Source organism: Chiloscyllium plagiosum, unplaced genomic scaffold, assembly GCF_037043375.1.
Source record: "Chiloscyllium plagiosum isolate Xiang-an unplaced genomic scaffold, Cpla_swu_hap1 HiC_scaffold_9, whole genome shotgun sequence".
NCBI lineage: Eukaryota > Metazoa > Chordata > Chondrichthyes > Orectolobiformes > Hemiscylliidae > Chiloscyllium > Chiloscyllium plagiosum.
Genome location: NW_028270147.1, coordinates 21597254 through 21609942, shown reverse-complemented (window position 1 = coordinate 21609942; position 12689 = coordinate 21597254). Strand labels below are relative to the sequence as shown.

At 44.5% G+C, this 12689-nt stretch overlaps 1 protein-coding gene across 9 annotated transcripts in view; it reads right to left on the bottom strand.

Annotated features, from left to right (window-relative positions):
- ccdc18 (coiled-coil domain containing 18) overlaps positions 1-12689 on the bottom strand; it is a 184029-nt gene that overhangs the window by 159519 nt on the left and 11821 nt on the right. For 4 of the 9 annotated variants that reach the window (XM_043698814.2, XM_087990462.1, XM_043698816.2 and 1 more), the window contains exon 2: positions 4886-5021. The exons of 2 other annotated variants lie outside the window; for them this stretch is intronic. In XM_043698814.2, coding sequence (XP_043554749.2) covers positions 4886-4965 — 80 coding nt within the window. In that variant the 5' untranslated portion in view covers positions 4966-5021. Of the gene's footprint in view, positions 1-869; positions 1407-4885; positions 5025-12689 lie in introns of those variants that run through there. 3 more of the 9 variants (XM_087990463.1, XM_087990464.1, XM_043698820.2) reach the window with 3 other exon arrangements.

Sequence of the window (12689 nt, the reverse complement as noted above, 5' to 3'; positions counted from 1 at the left end):
GGGGATGCTCAGCTGCATAAGAAAGTCTATGACTAGACAGCATTGTTTCAGAACTAAGGGGTGCCAATTTAAGACTGAGATGAGGAAACATTTCTTCTCTCAGAGAGTCGAATGCCTTCGGAACTCCTTGCTACAGAGAACCACTGGGGCAGAGTCCTTGCGTATATTTAAGGCAGAGATAGATAGATACTTGATCAGTAAGGGAATTGAGGATTTCGGGGAAAACATAAGGAAGTGGAGTGTCAGAGCAGTCTCAAGAGGCCGAAAGGCCTCATTCTGTTCCCTACTTCTTATTGTCCTAATCCTGATGTGTAGATAGTGGACAGATTTTGGGAAAATTAGCAAGTGAGTTACTTGCCATATAATTCATAACTTCTGACCTGCACTCATAGACACAGTATTTACATAGCTGGTCCAATTTAGGCTCTGGTGAATGATAGCCATCCAGCATGTAAGAATTCAGCAATGGAACTGCCACTGACTGTCATGGGGGATGGCCATTGCTTGGCATTGCATGGTTTGAATGTTACTTGCCACCTATCAGCCTAGCATGACTGTAATCTCAGTCATGTTTCTCAGCAAACAAAGCATTTGGCTGGTAGTCTAGAAAGTGGACTGAAATCACAATCAGATTAGCCATGATCATACTGAATGGCAGAACAGACTCAAAACCCAAATAACCTATTTCTGTATCATGCGATCTATAAACTTACAGATATTAGGCAAGGGAGAATTGTGAATTATGAAGATAATGCTGAATGACTTCAGAGTGACATTGACAAGTTGGCCAAGTGGGCAGACACCTCGAAGATAAATTTCAACGTAGAGAAATGTGAATTAGAATTTGCTTTATTGTCAAATGTACTCACATGAGTATAGTGAAAAGTTTACAAGTTGCTAATTATGGGGTCATCTTAGGTACAAAATTCTGAAGTACAAATTCTGTGGAAAAGAATGAGAAAAATAAAGAAATAAAAGGTCCAGCTTTACAGACCTTCACACCAACTTAGGCACAAAAGTACAAAATCATAGGATTAAATTGGAAAAATAAAGAAATTAAAAAGTTCAGAATAACAGTTCTTCCAACCCAGTCTGCACCAACATACGCTTCCAGACCACGCCAGGATTCATCTCGAGGCTCTCTAGCCTAGGAATGCTGGGAGTCCACTCTGGATTCACCTGAAGACCGGAAGTCTGTGCTGGCTTTACCTTGAGGCTGGGAGTCCATGTTGAAGCCATGAGTCCACACTGGCTTCACCTCAAAGCACTTGAGGCCAGGTATCTGCGATGACTTGACGAGGCTCAAGGATAAGAGATGGGCAAAAAGAAGGGAAAAAGAAGCACAATAAAAAAAAGAGAAAAAGGAAGAGTGAATGAGCTCTGGCTCAGAAATCCTACTCGACCATCTTGAGAGAGAGAGAGAGAGAGAGAGAGAGAGAGAGAGAGAGATGATGCATTTTGGTAGAAGAAACAATACAGGTTCAATGTTACAACTTCAAGGGGAGCACAGGAGCGGAGAGATCTTGGGTTTCACATGCATAATTATCTGATGGTGGCCAGGCTAGTTGAAACAGTTAAGGAGGCTTATAAAACTCTTGAGTTTATATTCTATGCCTCTAATTATAAAAGCAAGGAAGTGATGCAACACTTCTGCAAATCATTGGTCAGACTACATTTGGAATATTGTGTTCAGTTCTGGGCATCTTATTTAAGCAAGGATGTTAAAGCCCTTGAGATTGTTCAAAGGAGATTTACTAGAATATACCTGGGATAAGGGGTTTTAGATACAAGGGAAGATGAGAGAAATTTGGGCTTATTCTCATTGGAGCAGACAAGATTAAGAGATAACATTATTGAGGAGTTCAGAATTATGAACAATTTTGACATTTAAAGAAGGACTGTTTAAACTAGCTGGTATGTAAATAACTAATTGTCACAATTTCAAGATTGTCAGAAAGAGAGCTAAGAGTGAGAAGAGAAACTTCTTTATTCATAGAATCCCTATAAGCTTGGAAAGAGACTGTTCAGCCATCAGGTCTGCACTGACCCTCTGAAGAGCATCCCACACAAAACTAGCCCCCTACCTCTATCCCTGTAACCCTACATTTACCATAGCTAACGTTCCTAACCTACACATTCCTAGACACTATGGGACAATTTAGCTTGACCAATCCGCCTAGTTTGTATATCTTTGGACGGTGGGACAAAACCCTCATAGACATGGGGGAGACAGTCACCCGAAGCTGGAATCGAACCCAGCTCACTGGTACTACGAGGCAGCAGTGCAAACCACTGAGCCAACGGTGCCACCCTGAGAGCTGTTAGGATTTGGAATGCACTATCTGGGAGACTGGTGGAGGCAGATTTCACAGTGAGAGGTGAACTTATATTTGAGAGTGAAGAATTGATAGGGCTAAGAAACCTAATGATCATCACAAATCAATTGTCAATTGTTGAAAAATCCGATCGGGCTCACTGATGCCATCCTTACCGGGTCTGGCCTACATGTGACTGTAAAGCCATAGCCATGTGGTTGACACTCAACTTACTTCTGAATTGGCCTAGAAAGTCAATCAGTTGTATTAAGTGTTACAAAGTCTCAACGGAAAAACGAAACTGGACTGACCACCCAGCAACAACTTAAGCACTAGAAAAGGCATCAGAAAAATCAGCAATCTAACCAAGGGAATTTCAAATTTTCCCAATATAAATTAGGATAATCAGTGTTAAATGCTTAGAGGGGTCTAATGTCTTCAATGTATCCAAGTGAGTTTTTTGTATCAATATGTAGAAGACCCAACAAGGGATGGCACAGTGCTGGCTCTGATTCTGGGGAATGAAGTGTTCAACATGGCAGTGTGGGAATATTTTTGCAGTAGCAACCACAACACAGTACTGTTTAAATTTGTTACGGACAAGGAGAAAAGAGGGTCTTCAAAAGATAGCTTTGGATTCAGGGAAGGCAGATTTTATTATTAAAAAAACAGGATCTGGTCAAAGTTGATTTGGAACAGCTCCTTGCACATAAGAAGGAAGCATTCAACAAAGGAGCTGGGGAGAGTACAGGCCCAACATGCACCCTTTGGAGGGAATTACAGGAGCAACAAGTTAGGGAACCTTGGATGTCTAGGACAATTCAGGAGTGGATAAAAAAGAAGAATCCAAAAGGGGCAATTCAGCCGTGGCCCTAGAGGAATACAAGAAATGCAAGGGAGAATACAAGATAACAATTTGAAGAGCAAAAATGGGACACGAGAAGGGACTTGTGAACAGGATTAGGGAGGAAAGAGTAGGAAAGAGGCAATGGTGTATGAAGCCCACAGGATATTGGAAGGATATAAATGAATACTTCTCTTCAGTCTATGCTCTGGAAAAGGAGAATGTAGGTACAGAATGTAGGTACAAAAAAACTGTGAGGAACTTGCACAGTTTGATATAGGAAATGGGGAGCCATTGGATGCTCTGACGGGCTTAAAAACGAACAAATTCCCTGGCTCAGATGAACTATATCCCAGGCTGCTGAGAGAGGTGAGGCAGGACATTGCAGGGACTCTGACACAAATTTTTAATTCATCTCTAGTGACAGGAGAAGTTCCACAAGACTGGAAGATGGCTAATATGGTTTCAATTTTCAAGAAAGATGTAGAGATGAACCGGGAAATTACAGACCAGTGAGTCTCACATCAGTGTTAGGGAAACGATTAGAGAGAATTCTGAAGGAGAGAAGTAATATCCATTTGGAAAAACTTGGATTAGTTAGAGATAGTCATTATGGCTTTGTCAGAGGAAGGGCATGCCTAATAAATTTGTTAGAATTTTTGAAAATGTGTGACCAATTGTAAGGGAAGTTCAGTTGATGCAGTTTATATGGATTTTAGCAAACCTTGTGACAAGGAGCCACATGGGAGATGGATTACGAAGTTTTAAAACATGGAATTGAGGGAAACTTAGTGAGATGGATCAGAAACTGGCTTAGTAATAGCACTCAAAGGGTAGTGCTAGAAGGCTGTTCATGTGATTGGATACTAGTGTTCAGTAGTGTACCACAAAAATCAGCATGAGACCCTCACTGTTTGTTAAATACAAAAATGACAGTCATACTCACAGAATCATGCCTTACAGACAAAATCCCAGACACCACCATCACCATGCTGGAATGCCCTGTCCCACAGACATGACAGAGTCAACATGGCAGCACAGTGGTACAGAGTTGAGAAGAAATTGAAAGTCCTCAACTTCAACTCTGGATCCCATGAAGTTTCATGGCAGAGGTAAGGAAACTTTCAGCTGATTATCAAATACCACTGCCTCTTGGCTGATGAAACATTACTCCTCCATGTTGAACAACATTTGGAGGAAGCACTAAGGGTGGCAAGGGTACAGACAAGGGTCCAAATCAAGAGTACAGAATGTACTCTGGGTAGGGCATTTCAACATCCATCACCAAAAGAGGCAGCAGCACTACTGATCAAGCTGTTCAGGATCTAAAAGACATAGGTACCAGACTGGGTGTGCAGTAGGTGGCAAGGAAACCAACAAGAGGGAAAAACATACTTGACTTCATCCTTACCAATCTACTGCCTGCAGATGCATCTGTTCATGACAGTATTGGTAAGTGTGACCACAGCACAACCTTGAGCAAAGTCCTGCTTGCACATTAAGAATACCAGCTATGAATGGGCAATAAACACTGACTAGCCAGCAACATCCACATTCCATGAGTGAATTAAAAATAGTTCAGGAGCATTGATCACTCCTCCAAACATCCAATACTAATTTACTGGAATGCACTAACAATCAAGTGGGGACTTCCTGCTTTTGTGCTGTAACTGTATGATTCTATGATAATTGAAGCTATAATAATAGTTGTTATTAAAATTCTAACCTGCTAAAGTCTGTTCTTGAGCTTTGTGAGGTTTTCTCAGTCCTCATTAACCTCTTTCTCAAAGCTAATAAGTTATCCATCCAGTTGTCCGTAGTGGAACAAAGTATCAATGCTTGTCATGAAGATGACGTACACACTATAAAAAGGAGGATTCAAACTATTTAGAAAAAGAAATTTTACAACTGGTTTTGTTAATTTCAGACGTACCCATAAATAATTAACTCAGAACATGGGTACATAATTTTATATGAACTTCTGATTGAATCAAAAGTCAATTTGCAAATTTTAAAATGATCAAATGATAGAGATTAAATTAATGCAAGGAAAATATTTAAAAGAAATAACTTCCACTTATATTGCACTCTCATTCCAAGGCATTCAAATCCAGTTTGAAATATTCTGTCATTGCAGATTAAAGCAGCTGCCAACTTATGCTCAGCAAGATTCTTCAAACAGCAATGTAATTAGTCGGCAAAGTGGGTCAATGGTTAGCACTGCTGCCTAACAGCTCCAGAGACCCAGCTTCAATTCCACCTTTAGGCCAGTCTGTACGGAGTTTGCACGCTCTTCCTGTGTCGTCTCCAGATGCTTTGGTTTCCTCCCAAAAATATGCAGGTTAGGTGGATTTGTCAAGCTAAATTGCCCACAGTGTCCAAAAACATGCAGGGTTACAGGGATAGGGTGGGTCTGGGTGAAATGGTCTTCTGAGGGTGACTACAACAAGAACCGAGCTATGAAAAATACTTCATATTTATATTTTAAGTTCAGAAAAGATTTACAAGGATATTGCCAGGGTTGGAGGATTTGAGCTATAAGGAGAGGCTGAACAGGCTGGGGCTGTTTTCCCTGGAGCGTTGGAGGCTGAGGGGTGACCTTATAGAGGTTTACAAAATTATGAGGGGCATGGATAGGATAAATAGACAAAGTCTTTTCCCTGGGGTTTGTGGAGTCCAGAACTAGAGGTTTAGGGTGAGAGGGGAAAGATGTAAAAGAGACCCTCGGGGCAACTTTTTCCAACAGAGGGTGGTACGTGTATGGAATAAGCTGCCAGAGGAAGTGGTGGAGGCTCTTCTACCTTTGTTAGTGCTGTTAAAGATCTGGGAAAAACTGTGGCTGTTGATTTTCTCTCTGCAAATTCCTCAACTCCATGAAACATCTAGATCACATTTTATCAATGGGATTAAAAATAATGCTTTACTTCAGTTTAGAAGCTGCTGCCTTATTTTCTTCCTTCCTGGTGTGAGCTGCAACCTGTGGAGAAATCTTGCTCGACATCTTTTAAGCTTGACAAGGTTCCTTAAGCTCTCAATACCTGAATAATGTTTTCTGTCCTGCACTGCACACCAATACTATGAAATCTATATTCAGTATTCATCTTGCTGGCATTCTGTAATATTTCAAGTATCGTGGATCAGTCTCCTTTATCCCCAGGACTGCAATACTGCAGATACTTCACTCTCCCAATAAACACATGACTGCCACTGATTTGATTTTTTTTAGCTTCAGCCACTTATGGCCAGATACATGGCTGCATTATGACCATGAAAAGGCCGCCAAGCAGTACAGCCTGACTTCCGACTGATATCAAACCCCTGACCACTGGACCACAGTTTGGCCAACTATAAGCAGGAAAGAATGTAGAGACGCTTTGCGAGGGGAAACGGTTTCTGACTAGACTAACCTAACCGGTGGACGGATGAAACCAGCAGGGGAGGTTGGAAGAATTTTTGCCAAGACCTGTAGATCACTCTACTTGGGTCACCACCACAACCTGACCCCCATCTGCCTTTCAGGTTGTTCTAGATATAACTTTCTCTGCACAGAATCCTAAAACTCCAAGCAAGTGCAGACTGCACATCTTCTCTCTCTCTCTGACCACCACCCCCAAAAACAAAAGGCATATAAGTGGAGTTGAGTATTACCAGATCAGAGACATGATCTCATTGAATGGCACAGCAGGCTCGATGGACCGAATGAGACAAAAAGTATGATGCTGGAAAAGCACAGCAAGTCAGCCTCTCCTGCTCCTCAGATGCTGCTTGACCTGCTGTGCTTTTCCAGCATCTGCAGTCCTCACTTTCTCCTAATTGATGGACTGATTGTCTTACTTCTACTCTGAGGTCTTATGGTCTTACCCGCCATGCAACCCTGACCAAAATTTCATAGGCTAACTTGGGATGAAACACAATAAATCAACAGGAGAGTGCAAAAGTGAAGTCGAGGCCTTGGAAAGAGTGCAAACGCCTCCAAATAACCTATCTTCTAACACTTCAAGCACCATGTATCAGAGACGATAGATCATACGTTGAATTTATCAGTCATTCAGATCGAAGTAGAATGGAAGCATAACACCTCCATTCTGAAGCACTAAGAAAACAATTAGGTTTTTAGTCACCTTTGGATGAAGTGGACAACCAAGTATTCGATAATAACAATTTACTACAAATAGGGAGGGGAAATGGGGTTACTTAGGCAATCAATAAAAACACATTTAATTACTAAGAGCTTACAACAATTCCAGAAACTGCAATGAAGTCATGAATATTTAGCAAGGTTTGGAAAGAGGGTAAAACTGTATGAAGCAGAATAACGAACCATATGCTCATTTTTAATTGGACTAGAGGATTTCTAGTCCTTCTAGGACAGTACATACATAACTGGGCAGTAAGAGCTCAATATTTGCTCTCCTAATTCATCCTTCAGAGCAGGATCAATCCAGCAATGCACAAACTAAAAGAGACAATTAATCACTTTCTAGTCTTAATGGACCTGTCTGAATCAAAGGTCACATGAACTCAAGAGACATCAGGTAGACACTGTTTGCCATCTAGTGCACCTGAGAAATTATTGCATACAATAAGTAAATAATTAAGTTTTCAGCTGTTACGGTTTTCTTGTTGACTGTTCACATTGAGGAATGCAGTTAATTACAGATATAAAACAATTTGCCAGAACGCCCAAATTCCCATCAGCTGCAGAGGTGTGTCATAACACATCTGAACAGGTTGATTAAAAAAATCTATAACCAATTGGCACGTCAGAAGGGATCGGGAGCAAATTGGTCATCTTTTGATATAATTGTAACTTCTGATTAATTAATTGAGAAATAATTATCGTCATGAGACTACCCACTGGAAATTCAATGAGTTTTATTTAAGGATATGAAGGGATTGCTATGCATTGGGATTTTATTTAATCTGTTATGTTGGACCATTCCTTCTAGATCTTTCCCTTCCAAAATATCACTTCTCTCTTCAACTCTCCTCCACATACTAAAAACATGATCTATGCCTTTACCATCTGAAAAGTTTGACATTGTGAACAATGTAAATTCCAAAAACACAGACTATATTTTCTTACTCACAACAAGAATTTGATATGTTAACTTTAATGAAGGAAAATATTCAGGTTTCACAGGAGGTAGGCTTTCAGAAACTTCAAAGTAAAGTAAGGTAGTGAAGCAATGAGTTGACAGATGAAGGCCCATTCATCAAGAGCAGAGCAATAAAATGCAGAATGATTAAGTGGCCAGAATCAATGAAGTGCAGGATTATAGGGCTTACGGTGATAAGAAAATTAAAAGTTTCAGAGTAACCTAGATGGCAATGGTTTAATGGTTAGCATAGCTGCCTCACAGCGCCAGGGAGCCAGGTTCAATTTCACCCTCGGGTGACTGTGCAGAGTTTGCACATTCTCCCCATGTCTGTGTGGGTTTCCTCTGGTGCTCCAATTTTCATCCGCAGTACAAAGATTTGCAAGTTAGGTGGATCATCCATGCTAAATTGCCCTGTGGTGTCCAGGGATGTGTAGGTTAGGTGCGTTGGCCATGAAAAATATAGGGTAAGGGCTTGGGTCTGGGTGGGATACTCTTTGGTGGGTCAATGTGATTTGTTGGACCAAATAGCCTGTTTCCAAATGGTATGGACTCTATGATTCTACAGAATTTTAAAACTTATGGACTGTTTAACCAGAGTCAATGTGGACCTGAAGCACAAGGGGAAAGAGGTTAAAAAGTACTTGGTGCAAGTTTGGGTAGGGACAAATTAGAGGCCAGAGCATTGAAATAAGGTGGTGTGTCCACTGAAATACTCATCATAACAAAGAAAGGAAGTTGGACAAGAACATTCTGTGTCTGCTACATAATTAAATAAGACCACAGCTTAGTTCAACTCTGCCTTCTTATTTTAACAATATTTTTCAATTTCCTTAATATCCTAATCTTGAACAATCTCCACCTTGAATATCCACAACTGTTTAGGGTGCAGAATTCCCAAGATTCATAATCCTCCCTTTAAAAAAATCTTTCATCACAGTCCGAAATTATTGATCATTTATTCTAAGACTGACTACTAGTTTTAATTTGGAGAAAGTGAGGACTGCAGATGCTGGAGATCAGAGCGGAAAAATGTGTTGCTGGAAAAGCGCAGCAGGTCAGGCAGCATCAAAGGAACAGGAGAATCGACGTTTCGGGCATAAGCCCTTCTTCAGGAATGAGGAGGTGTGCCAAGCAGGCTAAGATAAAAGGTAGGGAGGAGCGTTGGGAATGCAATAGGTGGAAGGAGGTTAAGGTGAGGGTGATAGGCCGGAGATGGGGGGGGAGCGGAGAGATCAGGAAGATGATTGCATGTCAAGAAGGTGGTGCTGAGTCTGAGGGTTGGGACTGAGAAAAGGTGGGGCGAGGGAAAATGAGGAAGCTGGAGAAATCTGCATTCATCCCTTGTGGTTGGAGGGTTCCTAGGCGGAAGATGAGGCGCTCTTCCTCCAGGCGTCGTGTTGCCATGGTCTGGCGATGGAGGAGGCCAAGGACCTGCATATCCTTGGCGGAGTGGGAGGGGGGGTTAAAGTGTTCAGCCATGGGGCGGTTGGGTTGGTTGGTGTGGGTGTCCCAGAGGTGTTCTCTGAAACGTTCCGCAAGTAGGCGGCCTGTCTCTCCAATGTATAGGAGGCCACATCGGGTGCAGCGGATGCAGTAAATAGTATGTGTGGAGGTGCAGGTGAATTTGTGACGGATATGGATGGATCCCTTTGGGCCTTGGAGGGAAGTGAGGAGGGGAGGTGTGGGCGCAAGTTTTGCATTTCTTGCGGTTGCAGGGGAAGGTGCCGGGAGTGGAGGTTGGGTTGGTGGGGGGGTGTGGATCTGACGAGGGAGTGGTCTTTCTGGAACGCTGATAGAGGAGGGGAGGGAAATATATCCTTGGTGGTGGAGTCTGTTTGGAGGTGGCGGAAATGACGAAGGATGATACGATGTATCTGGAGGTTGGTGGAGTGGTAGGTGAGGACCAGTGGGGTTCTGTCCTGGTGGTGATTGGAGGGACGGGGCTCAAGGGTGGAGGAGCAGGAAGTGGAGGAGATGCGGTGGAGAGCATCGTCAACCACGTCTGAGTGGAAATTGCAGTCTTTGAAGAAGGACGCCATCTGGGTTGTTTGGTATTGGAATTGGTCCTCCTGGGAGCAGATGCGGCGGAGGCGAAGGAATTGGGAATATGCGATGGCGTTTTTACAGGGGGCAGGGTGGGAGGAGGTGTAATCTAGGTAGCTGTGGGAGTCAGTCGGTTTATAGTAAATGTCCGTGTTGAGTCGGTCGTCCGAGAGAGAAATGGAGAGGTCTAGGAAGGGGAGGGAGGGTCCAGGTAAATTTGAGGTCAGGGTGGAAGGTGTTAGTAAAGTGGATGAACTGTTCAACCTCCTCGTGGGAGCACGAGGTAGCGCCGATACAGTCATCAATGTAGCGGAGGAAAAGGTGGGGTGTGGTGCCAGTGTAGCTGTGGAAGATGGACATATCCAACGAAGAGGCAGGCATAGCTGGGGCCCATGCGGGTGCCCATGGCTACTCCTTTGGTTTGGAGGAAGTGGGAGGATTGGAAAGAGAAGTTGTTCAGAGTGAGGACCAGTTCAGTCAGTCGAAGGGTACTGGTTGGTTCGGTGGGAAAGGAAGAAGCGGAGTGCTTTGAGGCCTTCAATATTGGGGGATGGATGTGTACAGGGACTGGATGTCAATGGTGAAGATAAGGCGTTGGGGGCCGGGTAAGCGAAAATCATGGAGGAGGTGGAGGGCATGGGTGGTGTCCCGAACGTAGGCGGGGAGTTCTTGGACTAAGGGGGACAGGACCGTATCAAGGTATGCACACCCACGCCCTCCACCTCCTCCATGATTTTCGCTTACCCGGCCCCCAACGCCTTATCTTCACCATGGACATCCAGTCCTTATACACCTCCATTCCCCATCACAAAGGCCTCAAAGCCCTCCGCTTCTTCCTTTCCCACCGAACCAACCAATACCCTTCCACTGACACCCTCCTTTGACTGACTGAACTGGTCCTCACTCTGAACAACTTCTCTTTCCAATCCTCCCACTTCCTCCAAACCAAAGGAGTAGCCATGGGCACCCGCATGGGCCCCAGCTATGCCTGCCTCTTCGTTGGATACGTGGAACAGTCCATCTTCCGCAGCTACACTGGCACCTTTTCCTCCGCTACATTGATGACTGTATCGGCGTTACCTCGTGCTCCCACGAGGAGGTTGAACAGTTCATCCACTTCACCAACACCTTCCACCCCGACCTCAAATTTACCTGGACCGTCTCAGACTCCACCCTTCCCTTCCTAGACCTCTCCATTTCTCTCTCGGACGACTGACTCAACACGGACATTTACTATAAACCGACTGACTCCCACAGCTACCCAGATTACACCTCCTCCCACCCTGCCCCCTGTAAAAATGCCATCCCATATTCCCAATTTCTTCGCCTCCGCCGCAACTGCTCCCAGGAAACCAATTCCAATACCAAAAAGCCCAGATGGTCTCCTTCTTCAAAGACGCAATTTCCACTCAGACGTGGTTGACGCTGCTCTCCACCGCATCTCCTCCACTTCCTGCTCCTCCGCCCTTGAACCCCACCCCTTCAATTGCCACCAGGACAGAACCCCACTGGTCCTCACCTACCACCCCACCAACCTCCAGATACGTCATATCATCCTTCGTCATTTCCGCCACCTCCAAACAGACCCCACCACCAAGGTTATATTTCCCTCCCCTCCCCTATCAGCGTTCCGGAAAGACTACTCCCTCCGCGACTCTCTCGTCAGATCCACACCCCCCACCAACCCAACCTCCACTCCCGGCACCTTCCCCTGCAACCACAAGAAATGCAAAACTTGCGCCCACACCTCCCCTCCTCACTTCCCTCCAAGTCCCCAAGGGATCCTTCCATATCCGTCACAAATTCACCTGCACCTCCACACACATCATTTACTGCATCCGCTGCAACCGATGTGGCCTCCTATACATTGGGGAGACAGGCCACCTACTTGCGGAACGTTTCAGAAAACACCTCTGGGACACCCGCACTAACCAACCCAACCGCCCCGTGGCTTAACACTTCATCTCCCCCTCCCACTCCGCCAAGGACATGCAGGTCCTTGGCCGCCTCCATCGCCAGACCATGGCAACACGACGCCTGGAGGAAGAGCGCCTCATCTTCCGCCTAGGAACCCTCCAACCACAAGGGATAAGTGCAGATTTCTCCAGCTTCCTCATTTTCCCTCTCCCCATCCTTTCTCTGTCCCAACCCTCAGACTCAGCACCGCTTTCTTGACCTGCAATCTTCTTCCCGACCTCTTCGCCCCCACCCCTTCTCCGGCCGATCACCCTCACCTTAACCTCCTTCCACCTATCGCAATCACAACGCCGCTCCCCCAAATCCCTCCTCCCTACCTTTTATCTTAGCCTGCTTGGCACACCCTCCTCATTCCTGAAGAAGGGCTTATGCCCGAAACGTCGATTCTCCTGTTCCTTTGATGCTGCC